This window comes from Prunus persica, chromosome G6, assembly GCF_000346465.2.
Source record: "Prunus persica cultivar Lovell chromosome G6, Prunus_persica_NCBIv2, whole genome shotgun sequence".
Classification (NCBI taxonomy): Eukaryota; Viridiplantae; Streptophyta; class Magnoliopsida; order Rosales; family Rosaceae; genus Prunus; species Prunus persica.
Window position 1 is genome coordinate 7,308,499 of NC_034014.1, and position 20,662 is coordinate 7,329,160.

The following is a 20,662-nucleotide window of genomic DNA, read 5'->3' on the forward strand; positions in this document are numbered from 1 at the left end:
TTTTTTCTTAATTAACTTTCTTCTTGTCCACACAGTCAATGCCATAATTCAAAAGCCAGAGAGGTGCTTTAGTTAATTTGACTTTAATCACTTAACTCAATTGTCATATCCAATGCTAATCAAGGACATGCAACCTCTTTAAACTTTTCTTTAACCCCAGATGGTGAAATCATTAGCATAGTTGTTATATGATTGTTTATAACTTTGTTCTCATACAATTTTGATGTGGAATAATACCCTATTTTTCTTCAAAAAAATTATCCACCTACACTCCTAACTAGCCAAGCTAGGCCGATGGTCAAAGTGGGTCCATTGTTTCATGACTAGGTTCTCACCAAGAGGAATGATTTTCTATAGCCTGACTGGGACAAATGGACCCATAAAATGTCCCTCAAAAGGAGGTTAAGATGTCTTAGAGGAATATGGGATTCTGACTAAGTCCTTTGGGACCCGACTTTTGCTTCCCTTTCATTGATTTTGTCCCCCTTTTTGAACTTAATTTATGTTTCAGCTCATGAATTTGTCCACCAAACTCTCAAGTATGAACACACCCTACCTTTGTCATGGCCACCATGACCAATTGTGTCATCTACCAATACATAAAGAAAACTGCGAGAGACGTGACCTGAAGTCTATCTCAAAATTTACTTTGTGCCATTCTAATTTACAATCAGTGAAAAGAATATAAGAGACAGAAGTTATTAGTGCTCTATGCATACAAGCAATATTGGGGAGGAGAGGAATCAAACCTAGGACCTCGAGTGCAGAAGTAAATATTTTTAACCACTTGAACTACAAGCTCTTTTTATTTACTTTCTTTTTAAATTTATGATTCAAATGTAGCACAATTTTGTTTAAGTAATTTGATGCAGGATGGATGGGAGTCAAATATTTTGGCTTTGAAAGTGCATTGAATTATTGTTGTTATTCTATTTGTCTTAAATCACTTTTATTATGTTTAGGTGCAAATGTCATGCAAAAGCACGTATGCTTTCCAAATCGACAACATGGGTTTTAACTTTTGACATGTTGTAAACTTTAGACATGGTTTGGGTACAAATTCTTGTTAGCTTTCCGGCTGCACTTTGGTTTTGGATAATTTGTACGGAATTTAATCAGTCCAAGTCAAAAATCTTCATGTTATTTTCAAAAGTAATTCACATTTTAAATTCATCGTGCCTTGACTCAGATAAAATTCATTGAAAAATAAAGTGGTTGTTTTTTTTGCCCTTTTGTCAAAGTTTGGAAGGAGTGGATGAAAGAAGTGATATTGGAGTTCGAACATAAAATCATAGATCATACAAATGTTTTGACCACGAAACCATTGGGTCATGGACCCGTTAGCGAAAATAAAGTGGTTGTTAGCATTACACAAGTCTTTGGGGATTTGTGAAATGGAAGTTATTTGTCAAGGCCCAGATGCTATAGTTGGGTCACACACAAAAAAAAGTTAGGCCCAATTCTAGCTCAGTCTCTAACCCTCTTTTTTATACAAGTTGGTCTCACCTTCAAAGTCATCCTAAAATGGTCTTGAAAATGTAACAAAATAATAAAATTTTCTATCACTTTCTAATGTATATAACCAAATAATAAAACAATTACATTAAGCCACCTCTGAATCTGATTGTATCCTAAGAGAGAGATAGATATATATATATATATATATATATAATTTACAGCAGAGCTCGTTAATTCACACCTATTTTATACCCAAGTTGTTTGAGTTTCACCATTCATTCCTCATCAACAGAAAAATCTGGTTCTGCTGGCTTCTGCAATGAGGTTACAACCCCAGAATCTGACCCAGAATGCTTATTGGCACCTCTCCTAGTGCTTGCGGCCAGCCTTGCGGCATAAGTAACCAAGCTGGACACAGGTGGAGGTTTTGCAGGCTCAGCGGCTTTGTAGTTTTCTTTAGCCTTGAGTTCAGCTGCTTCCCTTCGTTTCTTACAGCGGCGCCATGCTGCCTGTATGAAACATGCAGCCCATAATCTCCATTGGTGTGAATAGAACCGGAACTTGTGTCTAAGTTGCTTGCTGTGAAGTCTTCTGAATTGGGATGCTACAAATTTCAAGTCCTCGGCTACTAGAGCAAATGCTTCTACTTCAGAAATGGATTTGACAGTGCGCGTTGAAGATGGCAGGATGACACTTGGACGAGGGTCCAAGGCCCATGTCAGCAGTTCCTCCCCGCAGAAGTCACCCGGGCCAATATGGCAAGAGTTGAAGAATCCAGTGCGGCCACCATTCGTGGTGTACGAATCAAGGTGGCCTCGAATTATGAAGAGCATTTCATTAACTGGGTCTCCTTCACGCACTAGATATGTGCCTTCGGTACACAGGGCTGGTTTAAGCCTCTCACATATTGCATCTAGCATCCTTTCATCCATTTGATCAAACAAAGGAACCTGTCCATTTAGTGACAAAAACAATGCACAAATTTAATAATAAGCATACCTTGCCACAAGTTAGGAACATCAGAAGTAGTATCAAAGTTATCTAATTGCAGTAACAGATTATTAAGTCATCCTCTTTATCCTTTACTAATATCCCCTGGACTGGTTACTGAACCAACCAAAAGAATTAACTATTGAAACTACAATATAGTTTCTGATAACTTACCCGACGAACAAGGTCAAGGCAAAGGTGACGCTTGATGTCTCTTCGAAGATCCATAGGTAGGCCTTTAAGAAGAGTTTCCTCATCAACTCCTCGTGTAGCCAACCATTTATATTGATCATACTTCCGCACAGAGAGTCTCAATTCCGGTGGCAACTGCCTATGACTCATCCATTCTTCTGTATCAGTTCTCTTAATCCTCCACTCTTCTAGTCTGACAGTTGTCGACTGCAAGTATGTCTGCCATTGTAATGTGTTTGATCAGAATTTAGAATTATATACTTTGGAACAATTCCAACAGCACAAACATGAGTTGGGTTTTCACTGCATAATTCTTCTGGATCTATGTTTTGGAAAGCAAAAATAATAATACAATAGTTGCAGGTAGAACTAGGATGATTGGTTGGCGTGCGAAACACAAAACAGGCCCCCACTTAGCTTGAACCTCATAAACTATGGCTTGAGGCGGAACCTAGCTAAAACACATTTCCATATGGGAAATTTGTTCTTCAGGCTATCTAGTTGCTCATATTATAGATGCATGTAAAAGCCAATTTAAAGCATTGAGATGCTACTGATGGAGGACTTACTTGCATATTTCCAATCAGCAATGCGAAGAGAACCAGCCCAAGAGTCGCAATTATTATGGCAAACATTATTTCTCCAACATAAGTGCTTGTTGAAAGATTTTGTCCTAGGGAACTGCAGACAGTATTCAGGGAATGAGTATGGCAGAGGATTCTTCAATGGAAACGAGATAGATCAAAAGCTTTTTCTTTTCCTTCTCACAGAAAACATCAAATTAAATTACTTTTCATGCGCTAAACATTGTTAGCCCAAAAAGTAAAAGATACAGAAGACCAAAAATGGAGAAGATTTCAAAAACTTTACAGAAGTTGTTCAAAATTCTACAAAGAAGGGAAGGAGGTAATCTTAAATTTTCATTCACAATGTGTAAATGCACATCATAAATGGATATTTGAAGAAACTAATTAGCTTACCTGAGATTTCGTAGACCCCACCAGAGGCAGTAAAAGTATCTGTTGAAGAACGATGAGGTTGTAACATCGTATGTTACAGCATCGCCATACATACCAAACTGATAAGAGCTTTTATCTGGATTACATAGATTTGTGACATTACTTGACTGGAACCAGGAATTCCTTTTAGGGTCTCGACTCCGGTGACAATCAAAGTAATCATATTCGCAAAACGTCTTCTCAAGATCACACACACTTCTCCAGCATGCTTCCTGCCGCTCAATTGAAAGAAGGTACCAGCAAGCTCCTAAAACCTTTTCACAAGAAAAAATAAAAACTGAGCAAGGGGTTTACATTTGGTCTGACACACTTGATTGTTAGAAGGATACAAAAGATGTGAAAAAATAAGCCATCAAATGTATATCAGATAGTTAGAAGATGAACAGAACAGTTAATAGGAACTGAGGAATTTTGATTTTGGTCATTATATGTCATGACAGATCATTGCTTCTTCAGGTTCTATTAACAAACTAAAACATTGATTGAAAAGACAGGTGCTCTTACGAAGGAAATGAATCTTCAGAGGAAGTTTTGCTGGTTTCAACTAAATAAATCTTAGACCAACAAAAGACTAAAATTCGTAGATTAATAAGGGTCAAAGAAATCCATGCATGAATTTCTGACAACTGAAAATAACTTGTCTTTTGTTAGGTTCAGTCCATGCGTTAGCTTCTAGCCCATTCTTAATCTAGCAAAGATTCACAGTCAATTACCCAACTTGGATGGATAGTCAATTTGCTATTAGTTATTGCCATGCATTCACCAAGAAAAAAAAAAAGTATACACAATATGCCATAAAGTGTTATTCATGATCAAGCTGTAGCTGCACAATTATCTATCTCATGCAAAGTTCCAAAAGAAAAAGAAACAACAGTTTGCTTGTACTTACATGACTTGCCAACATGTATAGCATCAGATTGTATGCAGCCCCTGCCCATGCTGTCTCTGTCACAACACCAGTGGCCTTGACTATTTGTGATGAGAGTGGATATATAAGAAAGAGCCTTGGTATGTACTGAAAGATTATGATGAACCGAAGGACGTTTTTTGTGTTTGTCATTGTTGAACCCCCAAGTCTGGGGATTACGATCCAAATCAACACCTGAAAGGAAGAGGAAATGTAAGAACTAAGATTAGTGAATATTAGCTTTATCTCAATTGGCCCAGAGCAAGAAGATTCAAGTAGCATACCTGAGGAAGGGGCAGGGCAGCAATGAGGTCTATCCAGAAATCCAAGCGTAGATACCTCAATGAGATCTTTGAAGGTTCTATTACAAGCTCTCCTCTCCCAAATACACGAGAGGAAGGTGCAATATAAGCTTTACGAAATCGAATAAAAATTTGAATTATGTAAAATACATCAGCCACTGATCGAACAATTGTAAGAATGACTTCAAGTGGTTTTCCAATATCAATGCACAATTCATCTCTGACCGCTGGCAAGTAAAAGAATAGAGGGTCCACAAACAAAGAAACTAAACAAGTTATTAAGAAAATCTTGTTCCATCGTCGAATAGTAGGTCCTCGAGGATCTAAAATCTTCTTCTGCACTCTCTCATAGTCCTCAGAAAAGACTCTGGACAGTACTTTAGCTCTTAAGGACTTTCCAGTCTTCCCAGGCACCTCCTCCTCACAAGACTCTGGTACTTGTGAACCATCAATCTTGTACTTAAACTTAACAACACCACCTCCATTGATTGTAGGTAGCTTTGCTAATTCAACATCATCCGGGAATCTGAAATACCATATGTGAATGCAAAATTTAGATTCACCTTATCATATCAAGCTCTATGATTAGACAACAAACTCTTAACATAAAATACGGTTCGATATATTGAAATATAAACTATGACAGCAGAAATATTGTTTGAAATCAAAACAGAACTTAGAAAGGAGATATACCTTACAGATCTTGAATTATGATAACCCATGGCAATCTTCAAAAACAACCACTTTGTCTTCAGTTAACAGAACTGGTCTGTAGTAAAATAACACTGAATAATCGAACATATATTAGGCCATGAATCAACTGTAGTCTGTATGTAAATATCAAGGCTCTTCAAAATACAACTGACAGTGACCCGGGATGAGTTCAAAGCCACAAGAGCTGGGAAGATCTTGCAGCCATGGTTTCATTCACCAGGATTCATGTGAACATGTGAAATAAAGATGACAGCAACTTGGGGATGAAGCTGTAAAGTCTCTGCCCCCTTCTAAGGCCCCAAAGTGCAAGTCAAACATGTGACCTGAACTGCATTCAGATTTTGAGTATGCAGCTTCAGGAAAAGAAAAAAAAAACTTTTCTTTTATTACATAATTAAAATTAAATAAAGAAAGAAAGAAATTCCAAAAATCCCTATATAAATTTTCTTTGAAAGAATTGAATGTGTCAAAACTTTATGGCGCGTAGAATCTGAAAATCGTGACTCTTTCTCCCTTATCATGGATGGAAATGAAACTGACCATTCACAGCATTAAGAAATTGGGTCGAGGCAAAGCATAAAGAAGAATTGAACAAAAAGATTTAAAATAAACATTACAGTTGAAAACTGAATGCCATATCAATATTAAAATGAAGATTGAATAAATAAATGTAACAGATTCAGCATTCTGGCTCATGGGTTTTGTTTAAGCACAAGCAAGAGATTCCAACAATGAAAAAAAAAACAGCAGAGAGAGAAACTCACAAGCATTTCTCAGCCAAGCTTCACCAAACTCTGTACTCACCCTCTCTGGTTTCTCACTGATTTCAGCTCAAATCCCAATGACTAAAACTAAAAAAGAAGAGTAAAAAAAATTCGTGGGCTAATGAAATAATAAGAAATGAGTTGAGATTGGAAAATCAGTTATATGGGTGAGAAAAGCAATGCTCTGTTTCAGTACTTGAAGAGACCCTGCATTGTTCTTGTCGTCTAAAACATGGTACGAATTTTGAATTTTGAGAAAATGACTGAAGTATTAACCTATTTAAGGAAATAAATACTTATTTTAAATTTGATTGGCATATTCCAAAATATAAAAAATATGGTTAGTAGTTATGTATATATCTATCTATCCAATTGCCATTGATACCAAGAAAGACAGAGAGACAGAGCCACAAGAGTCTGTCCAAAACTTGCAAAGAAGAGAGAGAGAGGCATAGTCTACTTTATTTCTTTTTTCCTCTTCTTGGAAGGGTCAGATGTTATTTATTTTACTTTTATTTAGTTATTTAAAGATCCAAGGAGGAGTTGACTACGCTAGATATGCACGCCTTTGGAATCTTGACACGTGTTCTTTCTTGGTTTAATAGCGTGAAGTAGGGATTGAGTAGAGGAAATTTTATCTCATTAGAAATGATAATCTAAACTACACAAGAGGAATGAGTTTTTCACACACACTATCATGGTGTTATGAAGACTCGAATTTAAGGTCACTCATCTACAAGTCAATGCATTTTTTTCAGCAGATTGAATCTCGTTGACCTCATTAGATAATTTCATGTGTTATTAGCTTGTCAATTTGAATGAAATTATTTATTTACATAGACGTATGGATCCAAATATCAGTTAACAATTTGTTCCAATTAGCTTTAAAATTTAAAAATTGATATGAAAACATTAAAATTAAAAGTTTATAAAGCTTGCACGATTACAACAACAAAGAAGAAATATGTAGCAAGGGTGAAACTAGTGCACTATTTGTCAAGAATCTTTGATTTTAAGCATGTTTGTATAGCTAAGCAGTGACGGCCGAGGAGTTTGCCCACATGAAGGCGTGGTGGATTGTGAGCTCAATTACTGAAATTATTTTTTACTATTCTATACAAGACAAAATGGGGACTGAGACTGTTAAACAATTATTATGTTCGGCCGAATTGGTTATGTATAAATTTGATAATTTTTTTTATATAGATAATTATGGAATTGCATTTATAATTCAGCAAAAAGAGTCACTAACCACAAAGAGTCATTACAATAACGAAATGATCTAACATTAAAATTAAGACTAAAAAAAATTAAGGAAGTGTGAGCATATGTGGTTAGCATAGGTCCGCCAATGTAACTAAAAAATCAATTGGTTATTAGATTAGTGGTATTCTGCTTTTGATCATATGATGCCTTAAATTCGAAACATTCTCTCTCTTCCATAAATAAATAAACTCTCGACGACTAAAAATAGTGACTACTTAAAGACTTCACGGATGTCTCACCGTACCATAGTCTTTAGGAAAGAGAATTTATGGTTCAAATTTAGTGTCTAAATACATTCTACGCTCATAATTATATCCAAGAATAACACCAAATTTGCCATCTTTTTCATTCATGGTTGCATCAGTCTATCTTCTTCTCCCCAAAGCCAAGACCCACACGCGACACTCGGAGCATTATGTACGGCACCGAAATATTTCAGAATCATTATGGGCTCAATATATGGCACTTTGACTTTGACCCCCTTGACGGTGACCCATTTGTTGACTTTTTTTGCCCTAATATGGCTTTCTAGAGAGAACGACCAACGAAAGTTTAACAGCTGCAACTTGGACGAAATCAAATGAAGAAGACGACCTTCCACTTTGTGAGTAAAAAAAGGAAGAAAAGCAAGGCTTGGAATTGAACGGCCGTGTCCTGAGTGTCGTATTTATATGTGCCAAACACCTAACAAACTTGACTTTTGTGGTCGTATATATGTATATTATATGTCTGTCTTTCTTTCTGCTTCCTAGCTGGAATTAACTGGACGGCAGCTCCAGTTGTGGATTCTCTTCAAAATTTGGTCGTAGGGTTTTGTGTGTCAAGTTCAACAAAGGAAAACTAGATTGACTCTCACGGTGTCTCACTCTTGATAAGATTATGTTTGAGTGTTTCTAGGGCACAAGTACTTCACTAGCCTCTATCAAATTACATTAACAATATATCGTTATATAATCCAGCTCGCGAAACAAATCCTAAATAAGGAGTTGAATGCTAGCTAGTAATTTTTAGATAAATCATGTGAGCTAATACATCGAAAAGAAAAGAAAAGGAAAGAGTTACATGGAAAATTCAATAGTATGTGGATAACAAATATTTTAAGGTAAATTTAATATACCTAAGACATACCACATTACATATCAAGCAAATTCAAGTGTTTTTGAACTTGTAATTAAAGATCTGAATTTAGAACGTCTAAATTTACAGTTCATCTCATCATTTAATGATTGAATCATTCGTGTCCTGTTAGTTTTATTCTCAAGTTTTTATTTCTCTCTCACATATGTACACTAGACACTAACAAAAATTCTCATAATTAAGTTTCATCATGGTTTTGTGTGATTAAGATATAATTAAGTTAATATCTATACTTTTCTAGACTATTACGTACCAAATAATCTATATTTTCATTCTTTGAACTACATATTCAACTAAGAATTCACATAATCAATCATATTCAGATAAACAATATGACAAGAATATAACATTTTCCTTCGACAGTACATATCATTTGTATATATTTGACCCAAAAAAAAAATAAAAAATTCAATATCATGTCTCCATATCCCAGGAAAGAATACTTATCATATCCATGCAGGCCATACAACTTGATGTGATGTGAAAATAGATTATTAAAAAAGCTGAAAAAAAAAAAAGTATTGGGTATTTAAATATGAAATTTAAAGTGCTCAGTCGTCTTCAAGTTTTTGAAGTCACCACAGCATATACCGATTTATTTTATTTAAAACCTGGCCTGCCTACAACTTGACCACGTCTTGTTGTCCCTGGGAACTATTATACATGCTGCCGGTGGGACATATTCATAAATTCAAACAACTCTATGGGCTAATTTAAAAAACAGAAAATATTTGTTTAAATATGGATGATCAGAATTATCTAGTCAGAAAAATTAGGTTATCAATTCAAGTTCAAGACTAATCCGACAAGCCAGCCAGATCTCGACCCGCACCACAGACTGGCATGTAGTTAAGGCCTTGCACCATGCCACCCAACATGGAAATTAAACATGCCTTTTATTTTTAATTAAGTTTTATTTAATTAATTGTTACTTTAATTTCATTTTGTATTTCCATAGATTTTATAGATGAGCACTGAAAGTACTGTGCGTACGAATTTGTAAAAACAGTTTGTCCTATAATGAAGTAAGCTATGTCATCTTTTAATTTAATTATTTTGAGATAATTAATGCATGATTTGTTTAGTTTTTTGGGATGGATGAGAGTAAGATATTGTTTCATATATGTTTGGGAAGGGTGCTCGATAATAATGTATAGCATTGAGCATGCAAAATTTGCTAAGAAGAGGGGAAATTTCACATGCAGCTATATGAAAGTGTCGTGAAAGTACCAAAAAATGGTATTAGTAACCCGCGTTGAGGCATTTTATGAGTGGTTTTACTACTAATAATCTCAAATCAAGATATTTAGGTAACCTAATCTCTTGCTTTGTAATCCATATGATATAGCGAGCAGGGCATCTCAGTTGACTCCTGCTCGAAAGTCCATTTTAGCAGTATAGGGCGAATCAACCAATAACCATAATCATTCATGAAATGATGATGAGCCATGGATGCACTAAATTAGACAACAAGTGGGACTTATTAATTGTATACATATATCTAATACAAAGTGTAGATACATTGGCCAACTAATAATATATTCCAATTACCCTACATGCTTTCACATCACTTAATAAGAATTGTTCCCTTCCGTAAGGAGATGTGTTGAGAGTATTCACATCGAATGATAAAAGGTTAGTTTTAATGTTTTAAAAGATATTAGAATTCTGCACCTATAATCAAGTGAGAACCAATTAATTTTGAATTGAACCCACATTCTAATTAGAAAATATACCAAATTCGAATCTCAAATAAAAAGACCTGAGTAGTGTAGTGCAAAAATGATGAACAGTCCTTGTGCCAGTATTAATCATTCATAACTGGTAACTACTCATTGGTTGTGGATCATGTCCTCGGTGTTGGAATTATTAATACAGATTGGCTAGCAACACAGACTGGAACTCAACAACAACAATAATAGGAGGCACCAACAGGATTGAGAGGATGATCTCCGCTGCACGTGTGCGTGACCCACTGGAAATTAATACATATATAATTAAAACATGCACGGTTTAACATTTGTCTTCTGCTGGCACAAAAGCATTTCAACCCAATAATATCTTTAAACTTTTTCAATGGTGGCAAAAGATTTGTACCAAATTATTGCATTATTTTTACTAGAAGCCATGTTCATGCATGATTAAATCCCTCACACAAGTTATATATTACACGCACGAGGGGCATAAGAGAATATGACCTCATCCATTTACCTCACAATCGAACAATGCCTTCCAAAGTTGCTTCTTCCTCCTCTAGCTAGCACCCCTTGCTAATTCTCAACCAATATCTTGGCATCAGATTGAAGGAGTACACCAGTTTCTCTTAGCTAGGTGTTGAGGATATGAGAATGAAACTTACAACAAAAGTAAAAGGATATGAGAAATTTGGAATCTATCAAGGGCCAACCATCTTCACTACTAGATTTACTAGATTGAGTTTGATTGGTTTGACGACTGAGGGATGAACTGTAAACTCAAACAGTAATCAGTCGATTTTCCGTTGAGCCTACGGAACCTTTGAATTAACCAATGCACGAATTGTGGGTCGCATTGGTGTGCCTAGAGTTTTGCCTAGAGTTTTCCCTCGGGTTCAAGGTTACTTCAAGGCATAAGGTGCAGAGTAACTTCAAAGTTACTAGATTGAGTTATTTCCTCTCTTATACCAACTTCAAGGTTACTGAGGGTGCAGAATAAGAAGAGAGGAGTTATCATTGATATGAACACAAAAAAAACTTCACCATTAGAAATAACATTTCAGTACACAACAGTAATATGGGAGAAAGAAAAAGGATGGCCAAAGAAGAGGATCCTATACGATGTCATTGTGCAGTTATAAAAGGAGGGGCCTAATCAAATCAGGAAGTGCTGCTATATGATGTGATGTACCATGGACTGCCAATCAAAGTTGGAAAAACAGCTAAATTTGAGACTAGATGAGGTAATGTACAAGAAAAATCTGGCCCAACACTAACAAAAAGCTCTCAGATAACTCAGGATTAAATCTTTCTCCTATATAGTCAAAATTTGATTCATATAATATAAAAATAATGATAATACCTAATCAACATTACTATCCTCTTCTTCCAAAGCAGAATCAAGTCCTTTCAAGCATGACTTCATGATCTGTGAAAACTTTGAGCAGGCATCCATACAAATCTTCATTCCCTGCTTGCAAAAACTATGTTAGTATCATAAGCCCCAGCTATCTTTGTCAAACCATATAAGAAACATGCCACCAATAGATAGTGAAAGGACCTTCCTATGGAGTTTAACAAAGAGTTGTATGAAAAAATCCTCGGTCTACAAAACCAATTTTGACAAGTATATCCACCTAGTTGACTTCAAATTAAAAGGTTTTATCAACTTGAAAAGATCATCTTTGCATCAAACCCGCAAAAATGTGCATGCAAGAACAACCAACCAAACTAGAACTCAAAGATGACCTTGGATGCACACTTAATGCTACTTGTTTAGATTATCCCTTGCAAAAATAATGGTTAGGAAGTAGATAAAATTCTTTTAAAAAACAAAAAATGATAGAACAAGGTATAAATCAATTGAGCGCATACCTTATTAATTTTTGGGGTAGACCATTCCCCAGTAATGGTTAGTTGAGTGACCTCATCGCGAGAAGGCATACAAGTAAGTATTAAGCTTCCATCTTGGTGGCTTTCCTCCTCCAAAGTAGGATCAAGGACAAGGTTCTTTCCCAAATAAGACTAGGCACCACAAACAGAAAAACCATAAGTGAACAAAATAATAAAAAATGAAAAGAAACAACTTGATACATTTACACAACAGACCAATTGGATATTTAAGGAAAAGTGCCGTATGAATTAATCCTAAGATTTCTTCTCCAAAATAAAAGCTTACAGTATATGGGAGAGTAAAAATAAAAGGGAGACAACTTGGGAGTAATCTTGTTATTTAGTCAACTAGGCAAAAGAAAGTATGATGATCAACAATCATATGTGTTATCTATGGTGTAATGTCCTCAAGTTTTCAAAGTCTCGATTCTCTGCATATTTTGTACCGGGCTATTCACGCGCAGACATCATGTTTGCATGATACAATGACACACGAATTTGACAAAGGGGTATAAAGGAAACCTTGAAATAAGGTAAGAGATATAATAACCAAAATCTTTGTTTTAAGCTTGATTATCAAGAGAGAGTTAAAAAGGGCACATGTCTAGTCCAGATGCATACCACTGAAACTGACGTAACAAGGTCATACATCATTATCCCTGCATCTGCTAGGGCAAGGCTAGCACATGATATCACTACAGGAAGATCACCTGCAACCAAAATGAAAGGGCTTATCAACATGCACAAAAGCAATATTACTGCCTCGCATTCAGTTCAATATATTAGGATTTATAATGCACAAATAAAGAAAAAAATTAAAGGCACAAATGCATCAATAATACAACATTGAAATCATCCTTATATCTCCCTTCTATTCCAAAAATGACTTCTCCGTTTACTATAATTGGTTAGATCAAGTACAGTTCTCTTTTTATATAATTACACCATCACACTCTTTCTAACACAGAAAGTTACGTAACTCATTGTGTCGATTACATGTCAGCTAGGGATGGTCCAACATTCAAATTTTCCCCCAAGAACAAATCTACGGTGCACAAAACAAAAATGTCCTGGTGGACGTCATGAGTAATGGAAAAATGCAGCACCTTTGAATTTAAGTGTCTTGTTAGTGGCCAGATTCTTGTACACAGGAGAAAATCTAAGCGAAAAGTAGTTAACGCAATCACTGAAAGCAGCACCACTTGAACAAAGACATACACTTTGACATAGCAGGTGAATAATGTATTTTTTCCAATTGGAATTCCCTACTCTGTCATTTTTTTAAAAAAAACTTTTCTTCATTCTATTTCCGCCCCTCCACAAACAAAGACACAATCAATTAATCAATAGCATAATTGCACAATACTTCTACAACATCAAAATCATCTTTATATCTCCCTTCTATTCCCAAAAGGACTTCTGTATTACTACAATTGCTTATGATCAATTATACATCTTTTTCTATATAACTACATTATCACACTCATCCCAACACAAAGAAAGTTCTATAACTAATTAAGTATCAATTATATATCAGCATGTGAGCTAAGTAACAGGTAATTGTCCAACAATTATATTTGCCCCAAAGAACAAACCCTTACTGGGCCAAACATGGGTCCAAGAAATACCAAAAAAAGGTGCCTGTGTGGACACCATGAGTCATGGACAAATGCAGGTACCTTTGTATTTATGTGTCTTGTTAGTGGAAAGATTCTTGTATGTTATAGAAATCTAAGTGAAAAGCAGTACATATTCACTGGAAGCAGCAACATTTGAACACAAACGTATACATTGACATAGAAGGAGTGTAATCTTAATTGTTCTAATTTAATTTGTCTCTTCTGTATTTCTGGTCTTTCCTTTTCTTCATTCTATTTCCTTCTCTACCTAAACTAGCAATACCCGAAAGAACAGAAGTTTACATGTTAAAACTAATTGAATACTTACTGCCCCCAGATTCCAACACCAATGCAAAAACATCCACAGTAGTCTTGGGGAAAGTTTCCAATATTATTGCACCCTCCAAAGCTTTATGAAGCATTGAAGAAAACTCTTTGTGGTCCGACCCCTAAAAGAGGGGAGGTCAAATATTAGTTACAAGGATTTCAATAAGAAACGTGATTAAAAAGAAGGATTAGGAGGTACATTAGCACAAGGTCATATACCTGTCCACGAACTGGGGTAGCAAAAGTTGTATAGCTGACATTGCAATTTAAACGTCCTATATCACTGTACATCATTCCCTTCTTACTCTCTCTTGGCCCAAACCTAAACCAACCAAGACAAATAAAATGTAAAGCATGCGTTGTTGCATATATCTTTGCATCCAAAATTACAGGGTATTACTTACTTGAATCAATATATAACAACAAAAAAGAGTGCAAACAGTGAAAAAGCAATTCTATCAAATAATAACAAGAATGTTCGCCATGGTCATGGATTTATGATAGACATTCCCTTAGAAGAACTAGAAGCCAGAGAGAGTATGAATTTCAAAAAGATACACTCACACAGAAACAATGACCTTGGTGCTTCCAAAATCTGCATAAGCAGATCCGGCAGCAGCAGCTACAACACCAATCTGGAAAACTGTCATTAACACAACCTTGAGTTTTTCTTATGAAAGCCATAATGTAAGCATACAATGGCATTACAGCCAGTAAAAAATTATAAATCAAAGCAAGGATCTCTACAATCCCGTTGACTTGTCTGCAAGCATCATTTTTTGAACATCAACCAGGATAACCAGCTTAAAAGTATTAAGTTAGAATGTATAAGGCAGCATGAACAAGGTCCAAAAGCTCATTTCTGTAAAGAGCTCATATCCTAGAATTCAATTTAAGTTTTGAACAACATATAGGCATGCATTGGAAATCGAAAGGCCATGCTACAACAGAAGGTTGTTCCACATCATTTTTAGCGTATTGAAAGCACGATTTCAAACTCCAAACACGCATTACTATTTCTCTTTCTCTCCTAATCCACATGATTCAAGTAGACTATACATACGCTTATAATAGGTTTACCCAAGTACAAGTACATTTGATTACAGAACAAAAACACGTTCATGAAAACTCAACAACACCAAGCAGTATATTGCAGGAGACCAAACTAAAACGCATTCGACGCTTGTGTTTGTGACTGATTCAGTAACGAGACAAAAAGCAAATGCAGCAAATCACAGTTCTTTGCACCCAAAACATTGAAAACCCACTTGCCACATTAAAATATAAGACCAGAAACAAGAGGAAAAATCTCACTTGAGCTGGTTAACCAATTGAGTAGCTTGACATGCAAAAGCAACAGAAACCACATTCCGTACATCATCAAATTACAACTAACCCACAGCAAAAAACAAAGAAAACGAAAGAATGGAACCCCAAAAAGAAGAACAAGAGTAAAGGAAGGAAATTTATATTAGATTAAGAGCAGAAAAAAAAAGGCTTACAGGCAGGTCTGCATTGGTGCCATTCACGGTCATCGGGTCGGAGAACGTCGTCGTTTCCAAAGCTTAGTGATTTAGTCTTGTGGGTCGTCGGAGACGGCGAGTACGTGCTCGGAGTTGCTCCACCTTTCCCGGCCATTGGCGGCGACAATCAAAATTCCCTCTCTTTTGTCTGTGTGCTCTGCTAACGCATGAATAGTTTATGTGGAAAATGTTTTTATTGTGGACATCGCATCATCCAAATTTAGTTTGTTTTCTTTATGTATGATGTGACCTATAAATCAGTAGAATTTTAGTATTAAAAAATGATTTCACTATTGTCTCAAAACATTATAACACATCAAAGTGATGGGAGTCAATTGAGATATCGGAGAAAACTATGATTAGGAAGAAAAATAATTGAGTATTATGATTAAGAAGAAAAAAAACATTGTTAAATCTTCAACTCTCTGCAGTCTTTGATGACTTTCAAAATATGACTTTCACGTCAACTGGTCATGGAGCTGTAAAAACTCCCCTTTCTTATTTTTAAATTTTCTTTTATTGTATTGAAACAATTGGATGTGCCAAAATTGTATAACCTTATAATCTGAAAATTGGTGATTAACAGTAACAAACTATTTCACTATTGTCTAAGAACATTATAGCACATCAAACTAATGGGACTCAATCTTGATATTGGAGAAGACGATAATTGAGAAGAAAAATAATCAAATGTTAAAGTCTTTATCATGTACAATTAGCCAAAACTTTTATACTATTCTTCTAAGGTAGAATCAGGTCCTTTCAAGCACGCCCTCATGACCGCTGCAAGTTTTGAGCAGGCATCCAAGCATATTTGCATTCCCTGCTCGTAAAAACTACGTTAGCATCACATGCCTCATCCGAACCATATCAAAAGCAGAGTTATTGTGGAATGCTACTTTTTTTCTTTTGGCATTCTCGTACGTAGACATTATAGTCAAAAGATAGATAACATTCTTTGATGAACAACATACAATATTTCAAGGAACAAATCGGCTGACTGTCATACCTCATTAATTTTTGGGGTTGACCATTCCCCAGTAATAGTTAGCTGAGTGACCTCGTAGCGAGAAGGCATACAAGTAAGCATTAGGCTTCCATCTTGATAGCTTTCCTCCTCCAAAATAGGATCAATGACAAGGTTCTTTCCGAGACCAGACTAGGCACGACCACAAATGGGATAAGTGAATGAAAAAATCGAAAATGAAATGAAACAACTTTGACATGGAAGTCACTACGGCACACAAATTTGTTTGTAAATCTAAAGAAGACAAACCTATAGAACTTCCACAAATTTGTGCTAAATGATAGCTGACGGTAGAACGTACAACAAACTGCCCCCATGCTATAAACATTTAAATGGCAACTATCTTTCTTACAAGCAATGAGTTTAAAGAGAGAGTTTACCAGACTTTAAACCATGCAGTACCGAAAAGAAGAAAGATGTTCCAAGAAACCATGAAATAAATGTTAATATGGTTATGGTATTTAATTTACAATAATTAATAAGTTAAACATTTGATAAAATGGCAGATCTACATACATTCACATGGGCGTGTGCATGCACACACAATACTTATCAATTGGATATTTAAGGAGAAAGTGCAGTATGAATTAATCATCAGATTTCTTCTCCAAAATAAAAGCTTACAGTATTATGTGGGAATAAAAAACAAAAGTGAGACAACTAATCAGTAAACTTGACATTTAGTCGACTACCCAAAAGAACGGAACAATTACAACATGATGATCAACAATCAGATTTTGCATTATGTACAGTGTCATGTGATCAAGTTTTCGAAGTCTCAATTCTCTGCCTATTCTGAACTGGGCCTTTCGCGTACAAACATCACGTTTGCATGACAAGTTCTTATTTTATTTATTTAAAAAAAAAAGTAAAGGAAACTTGAAACAAGGTAAGAGATAGAATAACCAGAATTCTTGCTTTAAGCTTGATTATCAAGAGAGTTGAAAAGTCGAAGCATACCACAGAAACTGAGGTAACAAGGTCATACATCATTATCCCTGCATCTGCTAGGGCAAGGCTAGCACATGATATCACTACAGGAAGATCACCTGCAACAAAAATGAAAAAACTCATCAACATTCACAAAAGCATTATTATTGTCTTGCATTCACTTAAATATATCAGGAATTATATGGCACAAATAAAAATAATAATCAAAGGCACAAATGCACCAAATAAGACTATAACATTAAAATCAATCCTTATATCTCCCTTCTATTCCAAAAGTGATTTATCTGTTTACTATAATTGGTTATTATCAAGTTTACTTCTTACTGTATCACACTCTTTCTCACACAAAGAAAGTTCTGTAACTCATTGTGTCCATTACATGTCAGCTAAGTAAGAGATAATTATCTCTCACCGAAACCAACATTAAAATTCTACCCTAAGAACAAATCCATAGTGTGCCAACTTGAGTCCAAGGAAGTCATGGACAAACACAACACCTTTGTATTTAAGTTTCTTGTTAGTGGCAAAATTCTTGTACAAGATTTGTTAACATAATCACTGGAAGCAGCAGCACCGAATAAAAGCATCAACATTCACATAGCAGGAAAATACTCTATTTGTTCCAATTTAAATTCCCGTCTCTGTCATTTCTGGTCTTTCTTTTTCTTCATTCTATTTCCTTCTTGCAACAGCTGAAAAGTAAAGAAGTTTGCATTTTAAAACTAATTGAAAACTTACTTCCCCCAGATTCCAACACCAATGCAAAAACATCCACTGTAGTCTTTGGAAAAGTTTCCAATATTATTGCACCCTCCAAAGCTTTATGAAGCATTGAAGAAAACTCCTTGTGGTCTGACCCCTAAAAAAGAGGAGTTCAAATATTAATTACAATGATTTCAATAAGAAAAGTGGTACAGAAGATACATCAACACAAGGTCATATACCTGTCCACGAACTGGAGTAGCAAAAGTTGTATAGCTGACATTGCAATTTAAACGTCCTATATCACTGTACATCATTGCCTTCTTACTCTCTCTTGGCCCAAATCTAAACCAACCGAGAAAAATAAAATGTAAAACATGCTCCGTTGCATATATCTTTGGATCCAAAATTATATGGTAATATGCTTACCTGAATCAATATATAACTAAAATAAAAATAATTAAAAATAGTGAAAAAGCAACTCTATCAATAATACCAATAATGTTCGACATGATCATGGATTTTCATGATAGACATTCAGTTAGAAGAACAAAAGTGAGAGAGACTACGAACATCCAAAAGATTTACTCACACAGAAACAATGACTTTGGTATTTCCAAATTCTGCATAAGCAGATCCTGCAGCAGCATTTACAGCACCAGTCTTGAAAACTGTCATTAACCCAAAACTTTTGAGTTTATTTTATGAAAGTCATGATGTAACCATACAATGAAATTACAATAAAGAGAATTTATAAATGAAAACAAGGATCTGTACAAGCCCCTGGAATTTTCTATAAGCATTAATTTTTTAACATCTACCAGCTTAAATGTTTAGACGGACCATCTCTAGGTCAGAATGGATAAGGCAGAATGTACAAGGTCAGAAACTAACATTCTGTATATAGTTCTTAAGAGTAGAGAGATTATTGGAATTCAATTCAGGATTTGAACAACATATAGGCATGCATAACATAAACCAAACCAAGCAGAATACACATAATATAAACCAAGACCTCACAAAAAATGGCATGTCATTGGGCGCAAGGAAGCATACATTCATAGATGTGCTTTAAATGAGTACAAGTAAATTTGATTATAGAACGAAATTGTTTTTTGAATCCCATATATTCATTAACGGAAATGGATATTCCAACCATACCAACCAATATAACAGAGTAATGAAAGCCAAACAACATCAAGCGTTATATAGTAATTTGTAAGAAATTAAGCTTTATACAGTTGATGAAGTTTAAATCAAACTAAAACACATTCATGCATTCACTAAAGAGACCAAAAGCAATTGCATCAAGGCACAATTCTTTGCACCCAACAATGAAAATATTGAAAACCCACTTGCCACATTACAGTATAACACGAGAAACAAGAGCAAAACTCTCACTTGATCTGATTAACCAACTGAATTCCTCCATTTTTTACACACATAAGCAATAGAAACCACATTCTGCAGACCATCAAATTAAAAAAAACCCACAAAAAAAACACATACACACAATGAAAAACAAGAGTAAACATATGAAATTTGTATTAGATGAACAGAAAAAAAAAAAACTTACAGGCAGGTCTGCATTGGTGGAATTCACGGCCATCGGATCGAACCCAATCGACGTCGTCGTTTCCGAAGATGCGTGATTTGGTTTTCTGGGTCGTCGGAGATGGAGAGTACGTGCTCGGAGCTGCTCCACCTTTTCCGGCCATTGGCGGCGACTATCGAAAGTCCCTCTTCTTCTCTGTGTGTGTGCTGGCTGCTGCTTCGAGCTTTTCCGTGTCCTTCCTTGTCGTTGTCCCTCCTATACGGTGCGTTTCGGATTCCTGATAAATGGATCGGACCTAGAGAAGCTTTGCCACGTGTTTGTTTTATTTTGGGCTTTTATGGAAGGCCCATTGGACTATATAGTCTAAAAGCTCGTCATCATTTTTTAAATAAAATTTTCAATTATATTCATAATTACACTTGCATATCAAATTTATTATTTTTAAAAAAGAAAAAAAAGAAAAAAGTAACACTAAATATAAATAAATAAATTCACCCATATTTTCTCCCACTAATTTTTTCAGCAATAATTGCCTCCACATGATGCATGTGTAGAATTAGTAGTTTGCTTTTTAAGGATTCTATATGCACCCAAGCTTGTCATTGGGACACCCAGGAATTCT

At 35.4% G+C, this 20,662-nt stretch overlaps 3 protein-coding genes across 7 annotated transcripts; all 3 read right to left on the bottom strand.

Moving 5' to 3' along the window:
• On the bottom strand, positions 1,540–6,764 carry LOC18772975 (protein CNGC15b). 2 transcript variants are annotated; one of them, XM_020567510.1, is made up of 8 exons: positions 6,347–6,764; positions 5,562–5,653; positions 4,851–5,394; positions 4,549–4,761; positions 3,621–3,913; positions 3,210–3,321; positions 2,623–2,859; positions 1,540–2,408 (listed from the first exon to the last, which is right to left on the bottom strand). In XM_020567510.1, exons 2-8 carry the CDS (start codon positions 5,588–5,590, stop codon positions 1,734–1,736), a joined length of 2,103 nt encoding a protein of 700 aa, XP_020423099.1. In that variant the 5' UTR covers positions 5,591–5,653; positions 6,347–6,764; the 3' UTR covers positions 1,540–1,733. The 2 variants fall into 2 exon arrangements, with proteins under 2 accessions (XP_020423099.1, XP_007208333.1); XM_007208271.2 differs by lacking the exon at positions 6,347–6,764 and having other exon boundaries at positions 5,562–6,325.
• LOC109949541 (exosome complex component RRP41-like) lies at positions 10,441–16,183 on the bottom strand. 4 transcript variants are annotated; one of them, XR_002271990.1, is made up of 9 exons: positions 15,785–16,183; positions 14,847–14,925; positions 14,502–14,604; positions 14,284–14,404; positions 12,958–13,046; positions 12,319–12,468; positions 11,807–11,914; positions 10,961–11,103; positions 10,447–10,724 (listed from the first exon to the last, which is right to left on the bottom strand). XR_002271990.1 is itself a non-coding variant. In XM_020565387.1 (8 exons), the coding sequence occupies exons 1-7, from the start codon at positions 15,918–15,920 to the stop codon at positions 11,807–11,809; spliced, it is 786 nt and encodes a 261-aa protein (XP_020420976.1). In that variant the 5' UTR covers positions 15,921–16,183; the 3' UTR covers positions 10,441–11,103. The 4 variants fall into 4 exon arrangements, 3 of the variants coding, with proteins under 3 accessions (XP_020420976.1, XP_020420977.1, XP_020420975.1); XM_020565387.1 differs by having other exon boundaries at positions 10,441–11,103; XM_020565388.1 differs by lacking the exons at positions 10,447–10,724; positions 10,961–11,103 and adding an exon at positions 11,407–11,426.
• On the bottom strand, positions 16,346–20,369 carry LOC18775215 (exosome complex component RRP41-like). The gene is made up of 7 exons (XM_007205692.2): positions 20,062–20,369; positions 19,078–19,156; positions 18,728–18,830; positions 18,522–18,642; positions 17,793–17,881; positions 16,815–16,964; positions 16,346–16,628 (listed from the first exon to the last, which is right to left on the bottom strand). Exons 1-7 carry the CDS (start codon positions 20,201–20,203, stop codon positions 16,539–16,541), a joined length of 774 nt encoding a protein of 257 aa, XP_007205754.1. The 5' UTR covers positions 20,204–20,369; the 3' UTR covers positions 16,346–16,538.

Bases quoted from the DNA above. Each gene is read 5' to 3' on its own strand.
- LOC18775215 (XM_007205692.2), bottom strand. From the start codon at position 20,203: ATGGCCGGAAAAGGTGGAGCAGCTCCGAGCACGTACTCTCCATCTCCG. The intron at 18,831-19,077 runs GTGAGTAAATCT...CGGTTGGTTTAG, and splicing joins ACCAAAGTCATTGTTTCTGT to ATTTGGGCCAAGAGAGAGTA. The intron at 16,965-17,792 runs GTATGCTTCGAC...GGTCGTGCCTAG, and splicing joins TTGTTACCTCAGTTTCTGTG to TCTGGTCTCGGAAAGAACCT.
- LOC18772975 (XM_020567510.1), bottom strand. From the start codon at position 5,590: ATGGGTTATCATAATTCAAGATCTGTAAG. The intron at 5,395-5,561 runs GTATATCTCCTT...ATGGTATTTCAG, and splicing joins CATAATTCAAGATCTGTAAG to ATTCCCGGATGATGTTGAAT. The intron at 2,860-3,209 runs GTAAGTCCTCCA...TTACAATGGCAG, and splicing joins TGCTGATTGGAAATATGCAA to ACATACTTGCAGTCGACAAC.
- LOC109949541 (XM_020565387.1), bottom strand. From the start codon at position 15,920: ATGGCCGGGAAAGGTGGAGCAACTCCGAGCACGTACTCGCCGTCTCCG. The intron at 14,605-14,846 runs GTGAGTGTATCT...TGGTTGGTTTAG, and splicing joins ACCAAGGTCATTGTTTCTGT to GTTTGGGCCAAGAGAGAGTA. The intron at 11,915-12,318 runs GTATGCGCTCAA...TTTTGCAAGCAG, and splicing joins CTACCCCAAAAATTAATAAG to GGAATGAAGATTTGTATGGA.